The sequence below is a fragment of the Epinephelus lanceolatus genome, chromosome 11 (genome assembly GCF_041903045.1).
Source record: "Epinephelus lanceolatus isolate andai-2023 chromosome 11, ASM4190304v1, whole genome shotgun sequence".
Lineage (NCBI taxonomy): Eukaryota > Metazoa > Chordata > Actinopteri > Perciformes > Serranidae > Epinephelus > Epinephelus lanceolatus.
The window spans coordinates 28,057,231-28,082,065 of record NC_135744.1 but is presented as its reverse complement, the minus strand read 5'-3'; the positions used below and the strand labels follow the sequence as shown (position 1 = coordinate 28,082,065).

The 24,835-nt window shown below is 40.9% G+C and overlaps 1 protein-coding gene across 3 annotated transcripts in view; it reads left to right on the top strand.

The window, feature by feature from the left end:
- The window catches only part of cadm2a (cell adhesion molecule 2a), a 290,934-nt gene extending 266,497 nt beyond the window's left edge, over positions 1 to 24,437 (top strand). For 2 of the 3 annotated variants that reach the window (XM_033641057.2, XM_033641065.2), the window contains 3 exons: positions 750 to 857; positions 21,089 to 21,211; positions 23,684 to 24,437. In XM_033641057.2, the coding sequence (XP_033496948.1) occupies positions 750 to 857; positions 21,089 to 21,211; positions 23,684 to 23,802 (350 nt within the window). In that variant the 3' untranslated portion in view covers positions 23,803 to 24,437. The remainder of the gene's footprint in view (positions 1 to 749; positions 858 to 21,088; positions 21,212 to 23,683) is intronic. The other variant, XM_033641073.2, reaches the window with a different exon arrangement.
- The last annotated feature ends 398 nt before the right edge of the window (positions 24,438 to 24,835 follow it).

Here is a 24,835-nt window from a genome sequence, read left to right as displayed (position 1 = left end):
TCCTTCTATCAAAATACAAGCATCTACTCATGGACGAGAGACTTGTGCTGTTACAGCATGAGATACAAATATCAATGGCGTCCTCCTTGGCTGAGCTGTAAAAGTAGCTTGCTCAGTGGTGCTAGGTAAGCTAGTAGTAGATGCACACTTCCTTCTGCGTGACGATACAGTCAGTGGGTCTAGTTGGGTAGAAGGACAACAGTTCCAAAATGAAACTGCTTACAATAAGGTCTGTAGATTATCTCGAGTAAATGGGTCATGATTTCTGGAAAAAGACATCGCTGTAGGGTTTGCACAAGCCAAGTGCCATCTAGTTCCATAATATTCGAGAGATGGTAGACATCTTTACAGCTATAATCTCCGACACTCTGCAACTCACACCAAAACAATAGACTGATGAATAGCACTACGGGTAAGAGGAAAAAATATTTGTTTTTGCCTTTGGGGTGAACTGTCCCTTTCAGTCAAAAAAGAGGCAGCAAAGAAGGTGAGCAATTGAATTAATTTATGTTATTTAGTGCATTTCCTAACATCAGCAGTAATTCATGAGTGTTTGTTTTCAACAATCTTGTGTTTATGCTTTGAACTGTGTCATAATTTTGCCCTTTTTTGTTTCCATTCACTATATAATATTTTGACCAGTTTGTGTTGCTCTATTATCGTATCTAACTGTCCCCATGTGAATTCATTTTTTGTTGTTGTTGTTGTATTATTTTTGTGTATATGTGTCTGTCTGTCCCCTCCACCAGACGTCCCCCTGCCTCCATCCACCACTCCCCCCCTACATCCCATCCCTCCAGATCCTACCGCTCTATTAGGCACCCACGTCTCAGACCCCACAGTCACTGGCAACAGAGGTACAGTACCACCCCACGCATCTCCACAGCCCCCTCAGCATGCTACTATATATTCCCACTGCCCTCTAACTTTCATGTTTCCTTCGTCCTATTACGTCTCTCTTAGCTATTTCACTGCCTCAAGCGCCGGTGTGCCTGTCTCATGTGGACACACTGAGACATGGAGACAGTGAGTGAGAACTAGAAAAATATCTGATGATAAATGTTCTTTCTGGAACAAATTTCTTCCCTATCTACCTTTTTTAACCCTTTAGGACTGTAAACATGATCAACGGACGATGACGAGCATGTCCAATGTGAAATTTACCTGTTTTGCGTTCTTACATTGGGGACATTATTCAGATTTTGGAAGTTTCTAAGACACCCCATGTCATTGTATTCAAAAAGAGTTTAGCTCTTCAAATACCCCATCTACTATCCCCTTGGCATTTCAAAGACTTCAGTACTTCTGTGCCCTGAAACCTCAAAGAAGCAAATGTCATGTCCAACTGAAAATGTCTGGCCACTGGAGATGTCTCATCATGACTTGTAATGCTGTGTTCAAGCTCAGACAATTGTGACTTAAAAAGCTCTTTTTCAGAGAGTTAACACAGTAGCCACCCCTTGGACATGTTACTGCTATTTGGTGTTTTTAGAGAACCTATTTCTGAAGAGTAGGAATGCTGTTTATATAATCCTTGAAGAATTCTAATATAAAATATGAATAAATGGATGCCATCAAGAAATGTTGGGGAGGCATTAAATGCTGAGGTTTTCTAAAATCTCAAACACCATTCCTGCTGAGGCTGACGACATGCAGAGTCATGGTTATGGATTTAAAGTTATCCTCACTGATGTGCTCTATAAATTAAATCATCTCTATCCTGCAGCACTAATGCCATCCACACAAAGCATTTTTTTTTTTCGGACGTCAAAGCCCCCATTATAGTGTTAATGTCTCACCAAATCTTGTCAGATTTCTTAGCTCACAAACCACACAGTGTGGGCCCACAATGTTAGATGTGGTAGGCTGATGTGCTGCAAGTCAGATTGCAGGCAGAAGTGAAGGTCTTGGTATGTTGATGCTGTGCTACAAAAACTGTATCCTTGGGGCTGGAATGTGTGGAACATGGAGGATTTACCAGCAACACACACTTTACCTCTGGAGGAATATGCTGCATCTTGGGCATGGTTGGGGACATGATATTTGAGTGGGCCATTGTGTAAGCAACTGCTCCCAGCTGCAGCCAAGAGATCACTGTTGCCTTTCATGGCAGCGACCCAAGAACCCACTGGTAATCTCCGGAAAGATGTTCTCAACAGGGGAGAAATAGTGCTGACCTGGGTGATAAAATAAACTATTTAGGGAACTTGGGGATGCTGTAAACACAGTGGAGGCAGACTTGAAAGACTTAGGGGAAGCCTTATCCTTCCTTCTGGCATAGGTCACTGAGGTGGTCAAAAAGCCCTGAAGTGATGAAATGCCACATGGATGAAATTTACCCTGAGGTGGTGAAATTTCTGAGTGTTGTTTTGCTGTCCTGGTTGACATGCCCTTTCAGTGTTGCATGGAGGTTGGGGACAGCGCCTATGGACTAACAGATGGTTGAGGTTAGTGGTTCCCATTTTATAAAAAAACAAGACTGGCAGTGTTGTCTTGGTGTTCTGGGGTATGTGCTGCTCATCGCTCGTGTGCTAAGATGAAGACCCAGATTCAGGTTGAGCAGATTTTGTTGTGGTCATTGACAAATGAACCTGTTCCTTACCCTTGCAAGGACTCTGCGGGGTTCATGAGAGTTTATTCATCCAACCATGGACATGTGTGGGCCTCAAAAAGTCTTGGCCATGTCTCCCTTGGTGTCTTGTAGATTAGTACCACAGAAATACACAGTAAGTGCCAAGGTGTGTTTTGAGTAATCCAGTTGTGTATAGTCAGAGTACTATCTCTGCTTAATTCCGATGGTGTAGCTCTGTTGTCCTCTTTTTTTAAGCTACTTCTGATTTAGTAGTCTTTGCCCCAACCGTCCCTCATAATCATTAGTTTGATTCGTCAAAGGGCTGACATGATTCCTCTTTGCAGAGTGTTTGTTCGCATTAAAAGGAGTCAGTTGAGTTCATTCAATCAATAATCTGATCAAGATGTCCCCCTCTGGAGGTCTTCCAGCAAGTCCAGCTGAACTGGCTCTGCATTTAAAGGAGCCAGTTCAGATGGTTTGGGCATCTGACTAATATGCCTACTGGAGGCCTCTTTATGGAGCCTCTCTTGCACACCCAACTGGGAGGAGACCCTGGGGCAGACTTAGAGCTTGCTGGAGGGATTACTTATCCCGCCTGGCTAGTGAGAACCTTAAGATCCTTCAGTAGGAGCAAGAGGACATGGTTGGAGAAAAGGATGTTTTGGCATCACTGTGACCCAGATAAGATGGATGGAATAGATATAACAAACCTCTGGGATGTTGTAGTTCCTCTAGCTTATTAACCTTTATCTTAAAAAGGTTTCTGTTTGATAAAATACATTTATTCATGATGAATGTCACCTAATTCAAAAGCCCTCATGCGGTCTTGGAACCCATCGACTATCGATCTCACCACAATTTAGCCTCTAGGGGCAGCCGCCAAAATTTGGCTGGCGTAGCCAGCGGATATCCTGATAATGAATGCTCAAGCCAAGATGTCCACTCAAATGTGCCAGTCATTAATTGCAGTCTGATAAGCAACTTGAGATGCAGTGACACAAGGTCTTCAAGGTTCAGATGACATTTCAGCTAATCTCTATGAACAAATCTCACATTTGGGAAAAAAGCTAATAAAAAGCTAAATCTTGGTCAAACGATAGCTCCATTAATTGCATTCTGGCCATGTAACTACATGGAAAAGCCCAACTAGGGACAACAATTTAACATCAGCAATAGCTATAAACTCTTTGTGTGGCACAATAATCTCATGCTCTGTATTTTAACTATGTTAAAATGCATCGTACCCATCACATAACATGAAATTCAATTGTATTCATGCACCCAAAGCCTGCTTAACCATGATTGGTCAGTAGGCCTACTACTCTGACTATAAACGGACAACAAACAGACATTAAAATATCAATCTTGCCCCACATTCAAATGCAGATATGCGTTCATGTGACCAAGTGGCTTAATCACACAAAGGTTTGTACAGTTGGACAAAGACGTTAGAAAGACAAAGTTAAAACTGTTTGGTTGAGTTTCAGCTCATCTAGTGTTCCTGTCTCCTTGCATGCTGACACAACAATAACGCTGACATGGCGCCACGTCAAGAATGATATGTCAATCAAATTTTTTGAGTGACATGTCAATTTAAAACTAATGTGCTGTGTTAGGCTGTATGCAAAGGAGCTCGCTCACTCAGATATCATGTACAGTAAATAGCAGTTTATATAAGTTGTTCTAAGTATGTGACAAGATGAATGTGTAAACTGAAAATTTCTGTTGTATTTAGCACATAAAAATGTAATTTTATTATTTTTTTCTCGGCAGTTCTCCCGAGCAGCTTCATTTGTTTTCATTATTGACCATTTTCTATAGATGTAGCAGAGTTTACTTTCAGTCTTGCCTCTGCCTTTATTGCTCCCTCTCAATTTCATGGTGCTCCACAGTCACATTCACTCAGAATAATTTCCTTTCATCACCGCTGCTTTCTCCAAATTACCATCTTTAAAGTCCTTCAGGATTCTTGACTCCCCCCTCTACCTTTCCTCTGCTGCTTTGCTTTCTATCGAAGCTTTTGTTTCACTTTTCTCTCACCCGCTGCTTCTCTTCTACCCTCACATCTCTCTGAAGACCCTTTTAGATAACAGGCTTCCACACGTTGTTGGATATTCCTCATCAGCATGTCTCAATACTTCTCTGATGTCTGTTTGTGTAGTGCAGAGACACAAGAGAAGCTGAGCCTCTTAGTGTATCTTCAGGGAATCTAAATATCAGACTCCTTCACTGCGTCCCCAGTCACAGGATACTACACTATCTGCTTTCATGTGTCTACTTGATTTATTACCAGGTCTTTTCACAGGCCCTGGATGAAAGCAAACAACTGTGGAGCTGTACCAGCCCCATGACGTTTTGTCTTTTTAATAAAGTTGTCTTCCTGTGCAGATGAAACACACTGTAGGTTCAGCGCTATAGCCTTTATGCAGAGCATTAGCATGTTATATACCTGATGAGCTCAGTCTCACCTTTCTCCTTTCTGCCATCTTTCTTTTTCTGATCTTACATCTTTCCTCACTTGGCCTTCATCAGCACAACCACACCGCAGCTAAAGCTGAGGCTTCTTTCAACAAGAAACTGTTTGGGCAGAGAAGAGATAAGCAGTTGGTGGTAAAAAATAAAATGAAAAGATAAAATAAAAAGCAGTCCTACAGGATCTTCTCACAGGAGAGGGACTCCAGATGCACATTTTATTGGTATTAATTAAGTGGCTGCTGATTGATGGACGGCCAGTAAAGAGGAATCCCATCAACTCGGTTAATATTATTTGTCCAGGCTGAAAAAAAAAATCAATCAATCAATCAATTTTATTTATAAAGCCCAATATCACAAATCACAATTTGCCTCACAGGGCTTTGCAGCATACAACATCCCTCTGTCCTTAGGACCCTCACAGTGGATAAGGAAAAACTCCCCAAAAAAAAACCTTTAACGGGGGAAAAAAGAAAAGTAATTATGGAAATTTGGAAACTCAGAATGTCCTGTACATACACGATCTGTAACATTTGGCAAATAGCACATCACTAGTGTTGCTTTGTGTGTTCATGGTAATCCAATTGCAGCGTGAGGACTAAAAATCCCTGTTACCATGGCAGTCATTAGTATAGGCAATTTTAGATTACGGTATGACGAATACCCCATGTCAATGTACAAACAGAGTCAAATCAGTGATTTTAATTGAGTAATTAATTTACAGTACGCAGGTTTATTTCTGTGTGGTTGCAGCCAGCTGACTGGTTTTTCCCACCGCCTTAGACAAACAGCTTAAGCTTGCTGTAACTGGAACCTTTAGTTGAATTCATTTGGGATATTTAAATCATGAAGGATATTTCTTAGCCTTCATTACACTAAATCAGTTGGGAGTACAGTAAATCATGTGTGAATCTAATTTAATTAATTGTTATTTGAAGTGTTGTAAGTCTCCCAGACCTTCAGTGTGAAGACCTCAGTTGTAATTGAGTGAGGAGTTTTTTGCTTTGATCTTAACAAGCCCTGTTAGCTACCCCTGTAACCACAGGCCAATGTGAAAGCAAGGTGAGGCGTTCGGACTACATGATCTTTATTGAAGAAATGTAAAGCCTATCATTAAGCCTCAGGACAAATTTGAATTTCAACAACCTGGGTGATATTTTAATTCAAAATAAGATAGCCTTAATACATTCAAATTGAATATTAATACTATCTGATAGTTTCATAAAACATTAATTATAAGTTTATGATTAGTCTGTCTCTAACTAAAATATGTAAGCAATTGTCATGAACTGAGCTTTGGACACATTGGTGCTGCCAGGGGGGCCACGGCTACTCTGATGCAATCACTGATTCTCCTTTGGGAACATAATTGAAAATAATAAGAGGCCTCTGTGTGGTGTTTTTAAACCTGAGTCAGCTTGTTCCCAGTAAATGTTTTTTTTTTCTCCCTATAATCTCCTATCTACACTCACTGGCCATTTTATTAGGTACACTTAGTTACCTAATCAGCCAATGACATGGCAGCATGTAGACATGGTCAAGACGACCTGCTGAAGTTCAAACTGAGCATCAGAATGAGAATGAAAGGTGATTTAAGTGACTTTGAGCGTGGCATGGTTGTTGGTGCCAGACAGGCTGTATTTCAGAAACTGCTGGTCTACTGGGATTTTCACGTACAACCATCTCTAGGGTTTACAGAGGATGGTCTGAAAAAGAGAAAATATCCAGTGAGCAGCAGTTCTCTGGGTGAAAATGCCTTGTTGATGCCAGAGGTCAGAGGAGAATGGCCAGACTGGTTCAAGATGATAGAAAGGCAACAGGAAGTCAAATAACCACTGGTTACAACCAAGGTCTGCAGAAGACCATCTCTGAACCAGCAAAAAGTCAAACCTTGAAGCAGATGGGCTACAGCAGCAGAAGACCACACCAGGTGCCACTCCTGTCAGCTAAGAACAGAAAACTGAGGCTACAATTCACACAGGCTCAGCAAAATTGGACAATAGAAGATTGGAAAGACATTGTCTGGTCTGATGAGTCTGGATTTCTCCTGCGACATTCAGCAGAATCCAGATCTCGGTCCAATAGAGCACCTTGGGATGTGGTGGAAAGGGAGATTTGCATCATGGATGTGCAGCCAGCAAATCTGCAGCAACTGTGTGATGCTATCATGTCAGTATGGACCAAAATCTCTGAGGAATGTTTCCAGCACCTTGTTGAATCTATGCCTAGGTACTAGCCAGGTGTACCTCAAACAGGATTGTTGTGGAACTCAGAATGCTTACTGTATCTTTATTAGTCTATGCACATCAGATAATTAGTAACATTAACTGTAAAAACAGAAACCAAAGTATATCAGAATGCAATTCCTTAATTCTCATTTTGACATAGTTTTCCACTTGCCTTTGTATGAACAGCATAAGAGAATTCCTGAAACTCAGTTTTGGCTTTCGGCTTTGGTGTACCACCCCAGGATTTTTAGCTGCCCTGTCCTGACCCCACCTATGAAAAATTTCTGGTGGCACAACTGTTTAGACAGCTACACACATATCCATCCAAACATTTTGGGAGATTTTTGGGGGGGCAGGAGGAACCTGACTGACTTTACAGAATACGGAGTACCAGATGTAATAAGTGTTGGTTTCTTCTGCTTTTCACACGTTCTCAGATATGTCAAAAATAGCCTTTAATTCACCAACAAGATATCATCCCACACAATCCAATAGTGAGTCAGAAACTGTGTTTGCATGACTGAAAACGACCTTTTCTCTTTGTACATAACAATGAGTTGTTCTCCTCTCGGTAGTTATAGGGTTTAAAAATGTAACAAAAATAGGTTTGTAGGATATGAAATACGACCTGTATGGTTTTACACTAACAGCTTTTTTATGTCTGCTTTTGCTGACTTAGTGACAGTTTAAGTTTTAGTGGCCAATACAGTAATGTAGCATTTAATTGAAACATTTATTCATCCTTGCAAGAATATTAGAAAATAAATATTTCATATGCTAGACTCAGCGGTTCTAATGGGAAATGTAAATTTGACAGTAACCCATGCCTTTCATTCTAGCTGTCGACCTTTGGAGTGTAGCTCGCGTGAAGGTATGCAAGAGATTCCTCTGTTTTTCATCCGTACTGTATAATGCCAGGACTGATGCATAACTGCAGTCCGTGATTCACTTTATTAATGAAGTGCTGGCAGGTATGCCCAACACACACACTGCTTCAATGGCCCAGCCAGCCTTAATGGCTATAATAACTCTTTCGCTAAGTATCAGAGGTCTATGCAATGTCATCAGACCCCACCCCCACCCCCTTCCACAAACGCATACACATACGCGAGCTCTCTCCCCACCACCACCACTGAGCACTGTAAAATTTGCCAAATGCTTTTTCATGGCTTGCAAATTAGCTTTGACCTTGCGAAGCTGAAAGGTTGAATCCTGCACAAGGGTTTCTTTGGTGTTTAAAATATTTACTATTCACTTCTCATAATCAGCATTCGTGTGGCCAACCCCAGCCCCTGTAGCCTGATATTGCCGCAGCAAAAGGGCCCACTGCAGAGAAGACAGCAATTATTCATGCCTAGTGTCTCTGCCTGTGGAGAGGACAGAGAAACTAAAATAATACCCATCTACCTCCTCGCAGAGTAAAAGTTCTCTTTTCTTTGCTCCATTAGCTGTTCTCTGGGAGGAACAGAGGAAAGAAGTGAAGAAATGCACCAACAACCTTGAGTCTCCTAATCAAAGTGTATACCGTAACATGGAAGATGTTGTTAAATTGTCTTAAATTGATATCAGACGGCTGGTTTGCACCTTAGGTTTTTAACCGCCAGTGGGAAACAAGGGAGGTTACCATGGTAATCTGTAACCATCCACGTTTTTATGGTTTGTACTCTCAAGCAAAATACAAAGGATCTTTCCTTCCTTGAAGTTGATAGCAGTGACTACACACCAGAGGAGAATTCAAGAGCGGAGGCGAGGGATTGGTCAGGGTTCAAAAGTCAGGATTAGTCTAGGATTTCTCCCCTTTCAAGTGAGCGCCGGCCAAAAAGCTGCATATGAATAGTTAGACACTGAAACAGGACCACTTTTACCCCTGTGTGGCTTCCTGCGTCATCTATGCTGAGACTGCTCAAACAATGACCCTCTGATCTTACATTAGCTGCCTGTTTAAGGCAACAGTAATGACTTCAGTGGAGGATTTCCCTCTAATGGTCTGAATATCCAAATTATGCCATAAACAGCAGCATGCAAATCATTCATCATCATCAAGTCTCTGAAGATATTTTTAGATATTTCAGAGTTGAAAGAAGTGATAAGGGAACCCATAATTTGGGTTATGTGACGTTGTACAGTTGCATATCCATCAGCAAAGTAAAATTTACAGCTTGTCTTTGTCTCAGTCAGAGGTGCTGTCTAAATGAGCAGTCAGAGGAGGAAACTGTTGGCAGTTCTTTCATCTACTGTTCGATTTGATTGCTGTATACCTGTGATAAACCCTCTCATTTTACGAATCAACATTAGAAATAAACAACCCACATAATCTATTTTTACAAATACTTTTCGGAGATTAGCATACATGTCAAAAAGTTTGCAAATTTTCAGCTCTTTATTGGTTCAGACAGCTCTGTCTCCTAGAAATTTACGTTTGTATTTTACTTAACTGCTTTCTTAATGATGTTGTTGAGGCAATGTAATCGCTGCCTGGATTTTGTTCACAGACAATGTTTCTGTCAGGTAACCAAACACTACAGGCATGTATTGCGTATGCTGTGAAAGCAGGTGTTTGTGAAGGATGGTAGGCATACAAGGTGCAGGACCTTGACACCAGAAATTTTGGTTCACGTCCAGACTCCTCTCAGGTTAAGGGGGGCGAGCACCTTGGTTAAAGTAGGGAAAAATCATGACTTTGGTTAAATGTTACTTTAAAAAGGGAATAAATGCTGTAGTCTCTATGAGTGGATACCATGTTTCAAGATTACCTATTTTTTGGAAAACAAACGAACTGTCAGTGAACATTTTGCTGATGTGTTCAATATCAAAATTTTTTAAGGTGCCAGGTACATTCATTAGCAACATTTCCTCAGTATGTTAATTTTTCCCTCAAAATTGATTTGCTATTTCAAATTAGTTGTATAGGGCGGCACGGTGGTGTGGTGGTTAGCACTCTCGCCTCACAGCAAGAGGGTTGCCGGTTCGATCCTGGGCGTGGGAGCCCTTCTGTGCGGAGTTTGCATGTTCTCCCTGTGTCAGCGTGGGTTCTCTCCGGGCACTCCGGCTTCCTCCCACAGTCCAAAGACATGCAGATTGGGGACTAGGTTAATTGATAACTCTAAATTGTCCGTAGGTGTGAATGTGAGCGTGAATGGTTGTCTGTCTCTATGTGTCAGCCCTGCGATAGTCTGGCGACCTGTCCAGGGTGTACCCTGCCTCTCGCCCGATGTCAGCTGGGATAGGCTCCAGCCCCCCTGCGACCCTCAAGAGGATGAAGCGGGTAGAAGATGAATGAATGAATGAAATTAGTTGTATAGGGTGGCGTGGTGGTGTGTCGCCTCACAGCAAGAGGGTTCTTGGTTCGAACCCAGGGTGGGGGGGCCCCTCGTTGCGGAGCTTGCATGCTGTCTGTGTCAGCGTGGGTTTTCTCCGGGGTACTCTGGCTTCCTCCCACACTGTGAAGACATGCAAAATTGGTCCAAAGACATGCAGATTAGGTGTGAATGTGAGCATGAATGGTTGTCTGTCTCTATGTGTCAGCCCTGCAATAGCCTTGGTGCACCCCGCCTCTTGCCCAATGTCAGCTGGGACCCCTAACGGAATAAGCGGTTATGGAAAATGAATGAATGAAATTAGTTGTATATAAACATAATTTCTAGGAGACAGGGTCAGAATGTTTCTCAACTCTCATTCAGATCAGAAATGAACAGAGGAGGCAACAAAACACAGGTGCGGTCATACAAGTATATAAAACAAGACTAAATAAAACTGCGACGACAACATAAAGTATCTAATACTCTAGCTATTCATTTGGAAATCTACCTTTACTAAAATTCACATCTTAAAAAATGGCCACAAAAGTTGAGAGGAAATCTGGAGCTCATGAGAAAACTTGCAGCAGAGAATAAATGAAAAGATGATGAAACAGATTACTCAAACTCCTTTAATAACATGCTTTTTCAAATTCAGGCAGACTGTTGAAATTTCAGTGACTCCTGTATTATCACAATTACAAATGATTGAGGTATTGAAAGGGCAGGCTGCACTCCACAGGAAATGTTTTATGTCTTTAACCCCACTTTCACCTATTCGAGCTGCTTCAGACTGAGGACAAACCTTTTGTGAAGATTCAATTAGGGAGGGGACAGTTTTCATTCCTTGGAGGGACTCGTAACTGCTTTATTCCATTGCTATTGATCTTGTTTTAAAATGGAAGGAACAGGTTACGCCATATGATGAGCAAAAGACATATATTCTTGAGGGCAAGTGTCCGGGGCAGCTGCTTGGTTGATGTGTTTAACCTAGAAAGGCGAGCTTCAGGTTGCAGCATCCCTGAGGGGGTGAAATGGTTAAATATTGAACAGTACCGACCATCTCCTCTCCATTTTCTCCTCCACTCTCCACCCTCTCCACCATAAAGCTGAGGAGCATGGGAGAAATTAAAACATAATGCAAAGGTCTTTCCACTTATTGCTGGGCAATTATTATTGATGGCCTGTCACATTAACTCGCTTTGGGGAAGAATTATAGCAACAATTTGGAACAAAGTGTAGAACGGAAAAAGAGAAATCATTAGATCCTGGGGCTAGTGTTATGAATTACATGTAATAGCCCTTCTATTCATTAAATATCAATGGCAGGGGACACTTTTAGCAATCTTCAAGAGGCACTCGCATGCACATACACATGTGCGTGCACACACAGTTGAGGTAGTCTAATTTTCATTTGTTGACATGAAGTTTTATTTGGTCCTTTATTCATTTTTCTCTGCTTGTCTCCCTCGGGGGATTGTTGGGCTCGTGGTGGCAACATGCTTCCTCCAAGATCACTCATTTCTGTGTGGGCTACTGTTGCTGCTGCTCTTGTTATAGTGTTGCTTCACACAATGCAATTCTTCCAAACTAACCAGCGGCTTAACGCAGTTTATGTGTCTGAAAAGCAGCAGCAGTGTATTCATGATTAATGGGTAACTTCAGTATTTTTCAACCTGGACCCCATTTTCATATGTTTGTGTCAGAGCGACTAATGGGAACAACAGTTTTTGAAATTGGTCCAGTATGTAACCAAACTGCTTTTCTTTTGTTAAACAGAAACAGACTCAAAATTGCTGCCCCCCAACCTACCAGACTCCTTTTAAATAAACAGTAATTTTATTATCAGAAAACATACTTCATTCAAAGTTGACAGGAACAAAATGAAACTCAAAAAAAAAAAATTCTCAGTTCATCTTTCTACTGCTCCAACAATCACCAACTATGGTGTGATTAAAATAAACCCTTAATTCACCCATGTGAAAATATGCTGGCTCCAGTGTTCATTTTGACAGCTATTCTCCAGCTATTCTCCACTTTCAATGCACGATAGTCCACCACTAACATTTTCGCCTCGTCAACGAAAATGAAACATAGATTTTGTCTTAATTTTTATCAAGATATATTTTTACCACGTAATCATCTTGTTTTTGTCATGGAAAAGATGTCATTTAAGAAAAAAATCGTCAAAGAAATTAACACTGGCTGGCTCGCTGAAATTAGTAATTATTTTAATGGAGTGTGGCTGGTTTGCTGATTGCGATTTCGGGGCTGTTTCTGGTTAAACAAAAATGATCTTACTCTTTAACAACAAGGTCTATCTCCATAAGTTGTCCGACACGAAGAACAGTAATCTGAGCCCGTCAATGGCAAAAAACGTCACTCCTAGTGGGCCGAAATGATGTGCAAACAGCCTGTACAAGTTTGCTGCTGGTCTAGTTCATTACTGGACTACTTTCAAAACAACTGTTGTTCCCATTAGTCACATAAACACAAAAACAATTGAAAATAGGGTAGATGAAAAATACCGAACTCGCCCTTTAAGTTCCCACAGTTGTAACACTGATGTCTTCTCCCTGCCTCTTCCTTTGTTGCGTTTTATTGCCGTTTTGAGGTTATGGATATTGCTGAACATAGAGCTGCTTTGATGGATTGATTATTGCATACAACTTAATGAATTCACATGATTAATTATCTCGCTTTGCTTATAACTTCATGCTGTTACCCTGCTGACCACAATTTCTTTTCATTCTGAGAAGAGAGAAGGAGGTTGTTGAATATTCAAGATAGTGTCCAAGTCCACGTGTGGGCTTTATTGAATGATTAGCAGAAGTAATTTGTTTTCAGAATCTAATTAATCCACTCTGACCCAGCAAGCAATAATGTGCAGGACACACACAAACACACACACGTGTCTCGATAACGTCTCCTCTTTTCTGTCTTCCCTGACTCTCTCTCTCTCCCTCTCTCTCTCATGCATGGCTGCATGCATTCAGAAGTGTACGCACATGTGTCTTTCGGCTCTCCGCTACAGCCTCCAGGGACTCTTTCATCTTGGCAGTAGAGCCAGCATTAGATGCAGATTGGTGAATTTCCAGCCTCAGCCAAAAAAGTTGGGCATAATTGACTCATCGAACAAGTGATGTCTGCAGGCACTTTTCACCACTTTCTCTCCTTTACTTTCTCTCCGCTCCCAGGCACTCTTTCTTCTGTGTCTCTAACTTTAACTTTAACCATCACTGCAGCAGAATTGATGCGGAGTAATGTTTGTCTCTTCATGTTTCACACTTAATGATGTAATGCTCAGTGTAAAGCCATTAGAGGCGAGGCATTAGGGTTTTATTTATTTGGTTTCTTAATTTAGGTTGATGGTAATCAGACTGTGTCTTCTCTGAGAGTCATTATCTCGTAAAGAAATGTCATATTAAGTGCAAAAAACTACAAAACAAAAAAGATGTGCTCACACACACACACTCAAAGATTCCCTGACCCACACCACAGACACAAGGACACTGCAGCTCTATAAGCCCATGCTTAAGCCAGCTGCTGCTTTATTGATCTGAGCAACTGAAACCATTGCTTCACAGAGCTATATCTAGCTAAGATAGAGAGGCAAAAAAGTGTAATTCAAAGGAAGAAGAAAAAAAAGATGCCTGTAGGGGATGAATTTTAATATTAACAAATTTAATACCAAGGGGGGAAAGAGGGAGAGAAAGTTGTATGTTAAGCTACAATATGCAAAGGCCATTTGAGTTGCATGCTGATATGATTCAAGGACGCTGTGTCTGATCAGATGAGATTGTTAATTTAAAAGATGACTTTAGATGAAAGGCAGTGGCAGGCCCGAGAGATGTTGTAACAATACTTACCAGAATGGCAAACATCTCCTGTGAAGTTCGGCAGACATTCACAGCAAATATAATGTTTGAAGAATGATATGAAGACACATGCTACATACAGACTTACAGAAAGTTGCCAGTTTAACAAGCAAACTCTTGCCTGTTTGTTATCTGTTGATTTGGCAACGCAGCAGCGGCACTATCGAAGTAAGTGTAAACTAACTTTGTGCTAGATACATTCTGTCCTTGCCAGTGTTGAGTGTAGAGTAAAAGTTTTGTGTACTTTGCTGAACCTGAAATATTGTAGGAGAACTTCTGTTATACAACAGAGATCAGACTAGAATATGTTTCATGTTGTTGTCCTTCATTGATTTCTTCTATTAAAAAAAAGAACATTAACCAATAAAAAATCCTTTAAAGACTTATCACAGTCTCCCTTGATTTTGATTTTCATGATCACGTAAAAGAAACTTAAACTAAATACAGTTTTGAATATTTCATTAAGTCATTATTCTTTCACAAAAAATCACATATCGATAAGAAAAGTAATATGAACCTAAATAATTACAAATAAACTCATGTTCATAATGACAAAATGCTAAGACTGTATATAACCTAATTGCAAGTTATAGGATAATCTAAAATTATTATTTATTTATTTTTAGAATTTTATCTTAATTTATTTTATTTTATTTTATTTTATTTTTTTAGATCTTTTAAAAGATCTTACTGACCTGAGAGCTGGTTAACATTGTTCCATATTATAGGTCTTAAATATTTACAGAAAATTGGGTAACACTTTACTTGAAGGTATCTACATAAGAGTGACATGACACTGTCATAACTATGACATGACATAGTCATGAACCTGTCATGAACATTATGTACATGTCATGTACGTGTCATTCGGTTTTTGTAATAACAAGTTGACATTGTTTGGGTTGTCTTGATTATGACAACTTGACATTAATCAAAGTGACATTACCAGAAGTTGTCTTTGTCATGACAAGTTGACATTAAATTTGTTTGGTATGTCATTATAACAACTTGACATTAACCAGGATGACATTACCAGAAGATGTCTTTATGTTAGTGTCAAGTTGTCATTATGAGGACATCCCAAACAAATTTAAAATCAACCTGTCATGACAAAGACAACTTCTGGTAATGTCACTCTAATTAATGTCAAGTTGTCATACTCAAGACAACCCAAACAATGTCAACTTGTCATTACAAAAAACAAATGACACAGCAGTCATAAAAGTTTATGACATGTACATAATGTTTATGACAAGTTCATGACAGTGTCATGTCATAGTTACGACAGTGTCATGTAGATACCTTCAAGTAAAGTGTTACCGAAAATTGTCTCAAGAGAGTTTTAATGAGGGAAATGTGAATGTGGCTATACTTTATGGTCAGATAAGAGTGAAGATCTGAGTTCAACTCAAAATAATTCGAGAAAAAAGTTTAGGCAAGCTTTCAATTTTTTTGGACAGCTTTGTAAACAAATTTGCAATCTAGAAGTGTCATAAATGGTTAAAATTTCACGTTTCTGAAACAGTGAGGCAGATGGCTGCCTGAAACTAGAAAATGTAGCAACTCTAACATACTGTTTCTGAAGAAAAAAGATTGGCTTGATGAGGGTGACAAAAGTATTGGTCTATACAATATTACAATTGGAAAGATATGGATGCATTAAGCTATAATGAAGGTACACTTGTGCAGTTTTTCATGAGACCCACCTTGCACATAATTAAGTTGTTGTTGTTTTTTGCCTTTTTTAGATGAAGTCATTATTAATTCATTTTTTCAGCCACAAAAAAATGTAAAATTAATTTTCTTGATATTAACCTTACACATCTCTTTGTTAATTTCGTCAGAAGCTCCGTTTCAGATAAAGCTGTTTATGTTTCATGAAGAAAGAACAAATATAGACATATCTACTGGTATATTCTTATTACAGCTTTAGATAATCTGACATGTGCTTTTTTTCTCCTTTGTATTATCTGCAATTTATCAAACCCACCAAGTGAAACCTTGTGGTACTCAAACTGCTCAGCCACTCCAGTCAGCTTGCCTCCTTGGATGTTTAATAGATTTCCCATTCACATTTATGTGCAGGGATAAAGAAACTAGAGTTCACCACTTAATGTATGATTTTGTAGAGAAAAAGGTGAGATCAGGCTGGTGTGAAATGGAAGTGATGACCTGAGTGAAGACGGAGGTCGGAAGGCTTTTCTTGTAGATCATTTCTCTCCAGCTGAGCCCTTGATGGAATATTTGAGCCTCCACTTGAAATAATAATAGTCCTTTGCACATAATTTCCAAATCTGCATGCCACCTTTTTTGGACCAGCTGAGGACTAATAATTGTTTATTTTTGTCACATTGCAGCAATGAACAGCAAACTGTTGTGGAAGCTGATGTTAAATGTAAAGCAGCCATCACACATGCTTTTACTTTGATGTGCATCATGCGTCACATTCTCTCCAGAAATGTGATTATAAGTCATTTAATCTCACCAGATAATGTGACTCTAAATTATATTGTTTCCATTCCCAGCCTTCACACACCCTCTGGGGAACCCACACAAGATCACTACCACATATCCTCCCACAGTAACCCCATATGGAGCCTGCATCAGTGGAACAGATCAGATGAGGAGTTAGCGGGGCCGTTTAAGAGCAACACTTTTAGTTCAGTCCAGCCAAGCAGTTGCTCACAGAAGCCCTGAACCCCTTTAATTTATTAAACAAGCCCAACTCGCAAGGCCAGGCGACAAGCAGAGTGTTATAAATATTAAAAGAGGAGTTTGCTCTGCCACGCTCTCATATTAAATCGCACAGAGAAGTATGTATGTGCCCTTATTAAAAGATAATGTGTTCTGGAGCCATAAAAATTTATAAGCCTCTCCTCTAGATCCCTCTTCTCCTTGTCTTCTTTCCTTTTCCGTCCTGCCCCAACTGAAATTTCAGCCTTTTCCTGTCCATCAATCTCTATTTTTTTCATTTCCTTTCTCAGTGTGTCTTCATACACCCTCGCTGTATTTTTCTCCTTCCGTGAGTAGCAGTGGACAAGAACAGAATATATAAGATCGCAATGAGTGAGTCATGTTTTGACAGCATTCGAATAGAAAGTATTTGTTGTGATGAATTTGTGCCACCCACCTCTGTAGCTTCACGAGTATCAAGTTAATGGTATACCTCAGTGAAATCTAATCCTGAGTATAAAAATACTCAGCCGCAGTGGCTTGAAAGATGTCTTAATCGATGTAGCATTACACTCCGATGACATTGTCAGACTCAAGATGGACAGTTTTTTAAAAAAAGGTCAAAGTTGATGCAGCAGAACCAGAGATACTGTTTTTTTTTTTTTATTCCCCACATTCTTCAACCTTGGCAAAACCTGGTGCCTACATTACCCATACTGCAACTTGGCCGCTGACAGATCAGTACGAGATTCAGGTGTGCTGCGCTAGGAATGGCTAATTTAGCCTCAAGCTAATTTGCCTCCAGCAGAATTTAGGAATGAGCTTCATCTCTTCTTTCTAACACCCGAAATACATGGGGCAGGGATTCGACATGTCACGAGGGTGGAGTGGTTTTTACCTGCTTCACAAACTCCATCTTCATAGCTTGTGGTTGCTGCCAGCTTCACTGTGTGCCAAGTGATGATGCAGTTGGTTATGCAGGATTTGGAAACATAAGCCATATTAACTGCTACGGAATTAATTAGGTAGATCATTTTATCTACAGGACGCATTGATGTGACTGATTTATTTTAATGGGAAATGTAAAAACACTCATTTTGCTTCTTTGCATTGCATTGCCTCTGGTACAATGAGGTGTTCATGTTAAGCCATATTGTACTGGTGTTTTTTTACACTGTTCTGTGTAGTTTTTACCTGTTGGAGGGCTGCATAAAGTAGCCTTGAACCAGGCTTGGGTGGTATCTAATTTTTCATTCCTTCTTACCCTCCTGAAATTTTACCGCGGTATATGATGTTATGACTGTTTCCCATATCTACATTGATTGATCAGCTCCCAGTATGTCTGTAAGTGGCAGATTTCCCTCACTCACTACAGTGGGCGTGGAAGTTAAATCAGTTCATCCAAAAAAACAAACACTGTTGATTTCTTCTCATGGAGACGACAGGAAAAATATTTTTGCTTCAATAAATGTCTGCTGTCAGTCAGCCTAGCGAAGGCAGTTTGGCCCTATGCTGACCTCTCAGGTCCCCAAAAGCAGCTGTAGACAGATGGCTGCTTCTGAGGACAGAGATGCTGAATGCAGGTTGGAGTTGATGTTGATTGAAAACTGCTATATTTCTCAATAGTAACACTACAGAATCAAATTGCTCAACAGAATGTGACATTGCCTGTGACATAACAAAATTCTCCAGGAGCAATGTATGAAATGAGTCTCAATCGACACTTTCTTTCTGTCGAGTGTCGAGTGACACTCACTAAAAGTGTACCAAAAATTCGGCTTAAGATGGGTAAAATTGGTGGAGTGGTTTTCCTTTGAATTGTGCAGCTAGCTTTAGGGCTGCAGCTAACAATTATTATATTTCAGCTAACAATTTATTTCAATTATTTTCTCGATTAATCAATTAGATGTTTGACATATTAAATATTAGAAAATAGTTAAAAAAGGCAGATCAGCGTTGATCAAAGCCACACATTATCTTTTTCTAACTAATCATTATCAGATTAGTTGGCAATTAATTTAATTGTTTACAGCTAATAGATTAATCATTTCATCATTGCAGCTCTATGTAGCTAGTTCCTTTCCTCTGGATTTGCAGGAGCTACAAAATTGTAATGGAAAAGATCAAACTTTCTAGTCAGTGCTCCTTATGCTCAGTAGCCTATATGGCAAACATTTGCCACTTTTCCAGTAAATCACAAAATATACTTCTTGTTATGGAGCTTTGGAGCTATGAGAAGGCAATAGCATGTATATTAAGTAGTGTATTTAGCAATGTTGTGGAGAAATAAACTATATAAACTGAAATCTACACAGAACAACCCTTCAGTTCCGCTCAGAGGACAGATTTTCCCTGAAGGAAGTGATGGAGTAGCAGCAGGATCAGACATGTTTTAGAAGTGTCCAGCGGCTTGACTCACAGCCCAACCGTCTGGACATGACACCAGCATATTGCAGGACAAAACCGTGTAGCACTCTATAGGCAGACATACATACGGCTGTCATGGCTTGTTTGTGCCCATGCTGGGTTGTAACAGCCGGACCGAGGCGCAGCAGTAGGACAGTGAGTGTGTATGATGGTAAAAAAACACTCAGCGTCCTGACAGATAGAGGTGAAGAGACACAGCCATGTGTGTAACTAAACGCCCGAGTCCTCGCCCTGCTGGGCCGTGCCAGGGGAACATTCCTCTACTCTCTGCTCCACTGACCAAGCAGAACCGCCGCGCAGTGAAACCGCGCCGCACACGTCTGTGTGTATGAGCGCGTGTGTCGCCATGAGTGTGTGTTTGTCCACTGGGAGGCAGTGAAGTGTGACGGCCTGGTCACTCAGACCATGGAGAGTTATGGAGCGAGAGCAAGCCAGCTGTTCAATTTGGCCACATGGGCGGACACAGAAAGAAAAGGAGAATACTGAAGAGAAACGGTGTCAATATGCGACGTGTGCTGTGTGTCTAAACCCACCCTTCTATCACTGCTTACCCTGCTCTGACATTGCCATATTCTTGCTATCATGAGCCCACATACACACACAGAGTGACAGGGTGGTATATGGCATGCCCTGGCACTCAGAGGAGGATAATGAGATGAGTGCTAATTTCTCAGGTGTCATGGACTGATATGAATAATACAGGCTATTCCATTACCCATCTCCCCCACTGCTGTCACTGTCAACTTTTTTTTTGATTCACCTACAGTGGACGCCGTCAGTATCACGTCCTTCCTCTCAACTTAAATAACCTGCAAGCCAGACTTTGTGGAAAAAGGGAGTCGATGTGAATAAAAGGAAATAAGCTATTTTTTTTTAAAGCAACAGAAACCTTTGATGGGCTTTTGCATGAGGCGTGAACAGGCTCATCCTCACTCTTTCATGACTCTGCTATCGTTTCCACTGCTTACCCAACAGCTGGGGACCTGTAGCAACTCTCTAACACCCAATTCATTTTCCTAACAACAATCCTTCCTCGCCAAAAAAAAAAAACAGAAAAAGATTGATCTTTCCTTTGTATTTTCTGTGTGATGATTTATTTACTGTGTACTACTCTTCCACTGCCGCCCTGGTTTGCATGTCGGGGACTCCTGCGGCATCGTGGGGGTGATCCTGAATTATTTACTTCTTTTTTCTGAGTCCTTCTTTCATTCTCCTTTTCCTTCATTTTGCAGGGTGAATGTGTGTCTGCCTGTAGCTGCTCTTTGTGTCAACGTGATGTCCGTCTCTCTTTCTCTTTCTCTGTCTCCATTTTATTATTCTCAGAGAGCTAGGCAGCTCAGCTCTGACTGCATGATGTGAAAGGAGAGGGGAATGACAGCAGCTCATTAGAGCAGGAACGAGCTGGAAATAATCTCCTTATTCCTCCCTGCTCTGTTTTGTATTGTCTGTCTTTTGCTGTTCGTCATCTGCCCTCACTCCCTCACCTCACCAAGCGGCGCCTTCATCTGCTCTCTTTGTCTCTCTCTCTCTGTCTCCCCTCAGATCCAAACGCTCTGGGGCAGCACGGCACTGACCATGCCTTGATCGGAGGAGTGGTGGCTGTAGTGGTCTTTGTCACCTTGTGTTTAATCATTGTTCTGGGAAGATACCTGGCCAGGCATAAAGGTAAAAACCGCAGTGGACCAGAGCCGAGTCTCTCGAGGCTCGTGGAACTAGTGGAGCATGTCCTACATGTCCCATTAGACATCAATGTCCCTTCACAATCCCCCAGTTACAAGTGCACCACATCTGCAGTGGAGAAAAAGAAGCATTGATGGACATGAGATGGACTGTATGGTGCCACAAGAGCGTACACAGGACTCACTGAGTTAAAAGCAATCCAGATACGTCTTATTTTGAATATTAATATTATACTGAGGAGAGAGGGTTATAACATAATATTACTTTAACCTCTTGCCATCCATGTCCACATATTGTGTCATAAATGTCACTCCCTGTTCTCAGACCTGTCCATGAATCTGCTTAGAAATCACAGATGAAGTGGAGTTGTATGAGTTACATAGTTAGTGCATTACCTACAGTAGATGGGGGCCAGTATGCCCCCCAGTTTGGAGAAGCAGACAGGAGTACCACCATGGAAGCTAAACAATGTACTGCTGTGGATGGGGGCAGCAGTAGGACATAAGCTATGTTTCCATCCAAAAGTGATTTGAATCATTGGGAAATGCGCATTAAAAGAAATACGAATCCTGTGTGTTTCCATTAAATGTACAGACTTTGGTGAAAACTACGAACTCGCACGAGTTTTCCGCAGAACCGGAAACAAAACAAATCTGGCATTCTTCTTCTTCTACGTTTTCTGGCAGTTGGCAAGCAGCTTGTAAATGCATTACCGCCTTCCCGACCCGGAGTGTGGATATCACCATGGAGAGAGGTGTGCTACATCAGACTTAATTCGAACGTAACTGTTTCCATGCCCCGTTTTGCGAATCAACATTTTTTCGAATCAACCAAAACCCGGCTAAAGCGAGCATATTTTAGTTTGTGCGAATCAGGAGATTTTATTTCGTATTTTGGCGTTTCTGTCATAATTTTCCGATGCGATACTTCTACATGCGCATCTAAACAGGCTGATGGAAACATGGCTATATTTTAGCCACCTAAAAAATTAATATCACTTTAAGTGTATGCTATGTATAGACTATGTTCACTGCTTTACCTTGCCATCAGACAGCCCTTCTTTTTTTTTTATCTCACAGAACTAGGCAATTGGTTGTTACGCTCCACCCTTGGACAGCACTATGATGCAAACAAAACTCCATCACTGACCCAAAATAACCACATAAGACATCTTTAAAAAGATTTATTAATAAGATAACAAGCAAACAAGACAACAAAAATCCCATGGTGAAAGGCAGCAGGACCAGCAGTCCCAACACCAGAGGCCTCTCTCCTCTGCTGCTGGCATAGGAGCTGTTAAGCACCTCCTCCATGCCAGGTGTGCTGCACCTTAAGTAATGCAGCTCACCTGGGCAGACCTACAGTGGAGGGTAAAGGGACAGCAGCACAGAACACATACAGTCTTACCAATGTTGTATCTTAAGGTAAACACAGCTAAACATGCAGATTAAAAAAACATACCACAAATAATTATCAATAGTACAGATGTTTTAGCCTGACAGAGGGAGATGGAGGAGGAATGACATGCAGCAAAGGGTCGCAGCTTGGAAGCGAACCCATGGCTGCAGCAGCAAGGACAAAGGATTTTTACATGGGCCGTCTGCTCTAGCAGGTGAGCGCCTCTGTTTTTGGCACTTCTGTATTGGCTTCATTTTTCAGTCCTGGAGGTTGCCACTTGCAAAAAAATACAAATGACCCCTTTTAGATATTAAAGTAATCCTGTGATAGTTACAATGATAGTGTTAGTCCAACACCTAGAGCATTTGGATGCCTCAAATAGAAGTATCAAAAACCAATAACATTCACTGTCAATATATTGTTTTGACCGTACTAAGGATGAACATGTGTTTTATATTCCTGGAACAATGACTCTCGCCTCTGTCCATTCACATACAGATATTTGTTGAAAAATGTTGAAAACCTTTGGACATGCAGACAAAAAACTCAAACACAGTTTTTCATAAAAACTGTCCTAAAACATACATTGTGCAACTCGTGCAAATTGATAACTTTTTAAAGTAATCCATCTTATTTCAGAAATAATACATGGCATACCTGGGTAATACATACCATGACTCTGCTCTAAAGAAAGAGAGGGGAGAAAAAGGGGCAAAAACAGCCCAGGGGTCAGAGCTAATGGTCGGTTTCCAACTCTGATGCTACAAAATTGAGCTTTTACTTAAACCTGAGATCTGCATCACATTATTTAGACATCCAACTTTTAGCTTCGATTCATGGAGAACAATAAAGGTGTTTGTTGATGCGGAGTTATCCACACTTACTCTGTGCCATATTTGCATATCCTGCACTATCCTAGCCTCCTCTCATTCTGTATATGAATTATGTAGCATTACTGATGTTGTCCTCAGATGTGTTTTTCGCCTCAGGCAGCAAACACCACGCAGGGCTGCTCGGTATTTGTTTTCCTTGATATAGGTTTGTTTTTCGCTTCCACAGGAACGTACTTGACAAACGAGGCCAAAGGGGCGGACGACGCACCCGACGCCGACACAGCCATCATCAACGCTGAGGGCAACCATGCGCACGCAGAAGAAAAGAAAGAATACTTCATTTAGACTGCAGAGGGAGCTGTGCAGCTCTCTCCTACCCCCTTTTCCCTTCTTTCAATCCCTGTATCTCTTTTTCTCTTTCTCTCTCTGTCTCCCCCTTTTCTTCTCCACCTCTGACCACTGCCCCCGTCGTGTCAACGAGGAACCCGCAGGCAGTCCACAGACAGAGAAGTTCCCCAAGTGTTTTCCTATTATTGCCTTTTGTCTATCATTTACATCTTGTCCTTTCTTTCTTTTTTCTTTTTTTGGCAGCCGGTTTCCACAGGCAGCTTGCCGTCGCTGCCCCGAAGTTGTCTCCTTTGTCATATTTTTCCTCATTTTTTTGACATGAATGCCTGGAAGTCTGTATATCTACCATGACTGCTTCTTACATGAGCCCTTCTTCATCTCCTCTCCTGTTTCCCGTCCAAGCAGACACCCGAACACACACTGTATCCCCCGCCCTTTGTTCACACACGTCCACAAACACATATCATATCTCACGTCAACACGGTGCCTAAAAATACAGACGCCATTGAACTTCTGTCAATGCCTTCATGTATCGTCTGTCAGTAGCAATGTAAATGCTTTGTAGATGGGTTAACTGGACCATCATTTCATTGCTTAGCTCACAGCTTTTGATTATGCATTGCGTCTTTTTTTATTATTATTTTAACAAAGATCTTTGCTGTCTACGCCTTATACATGTCTATCACACTGAATATGGTACTTTTAGATCCACTTCCCCCCAAACCCCATCCCCCTCTAAATAGACTTGTAATTAAACAGTTGACCCTTGTAAGATAAGAAGAAGGTTTTGTGTAACACTGTAGCAAGGTTTGTCAGATAAGTGTACAATATGATTTTCATTATTAGGGTAAGGGTAATAAAGGGTAGTGTGGTATTGTTTAGAGCAGAGAATACACGCAGATGCTAGACGAAGCATTCCATCGAATAAACTCAATCAAGTATATAAGACCATTTGCTAAATCTGCTGTCCCTATGTACCTTTGTCTGTATATTCCTGCACTGTCCAGGCTGCAGTTTAGTGAAACACCAA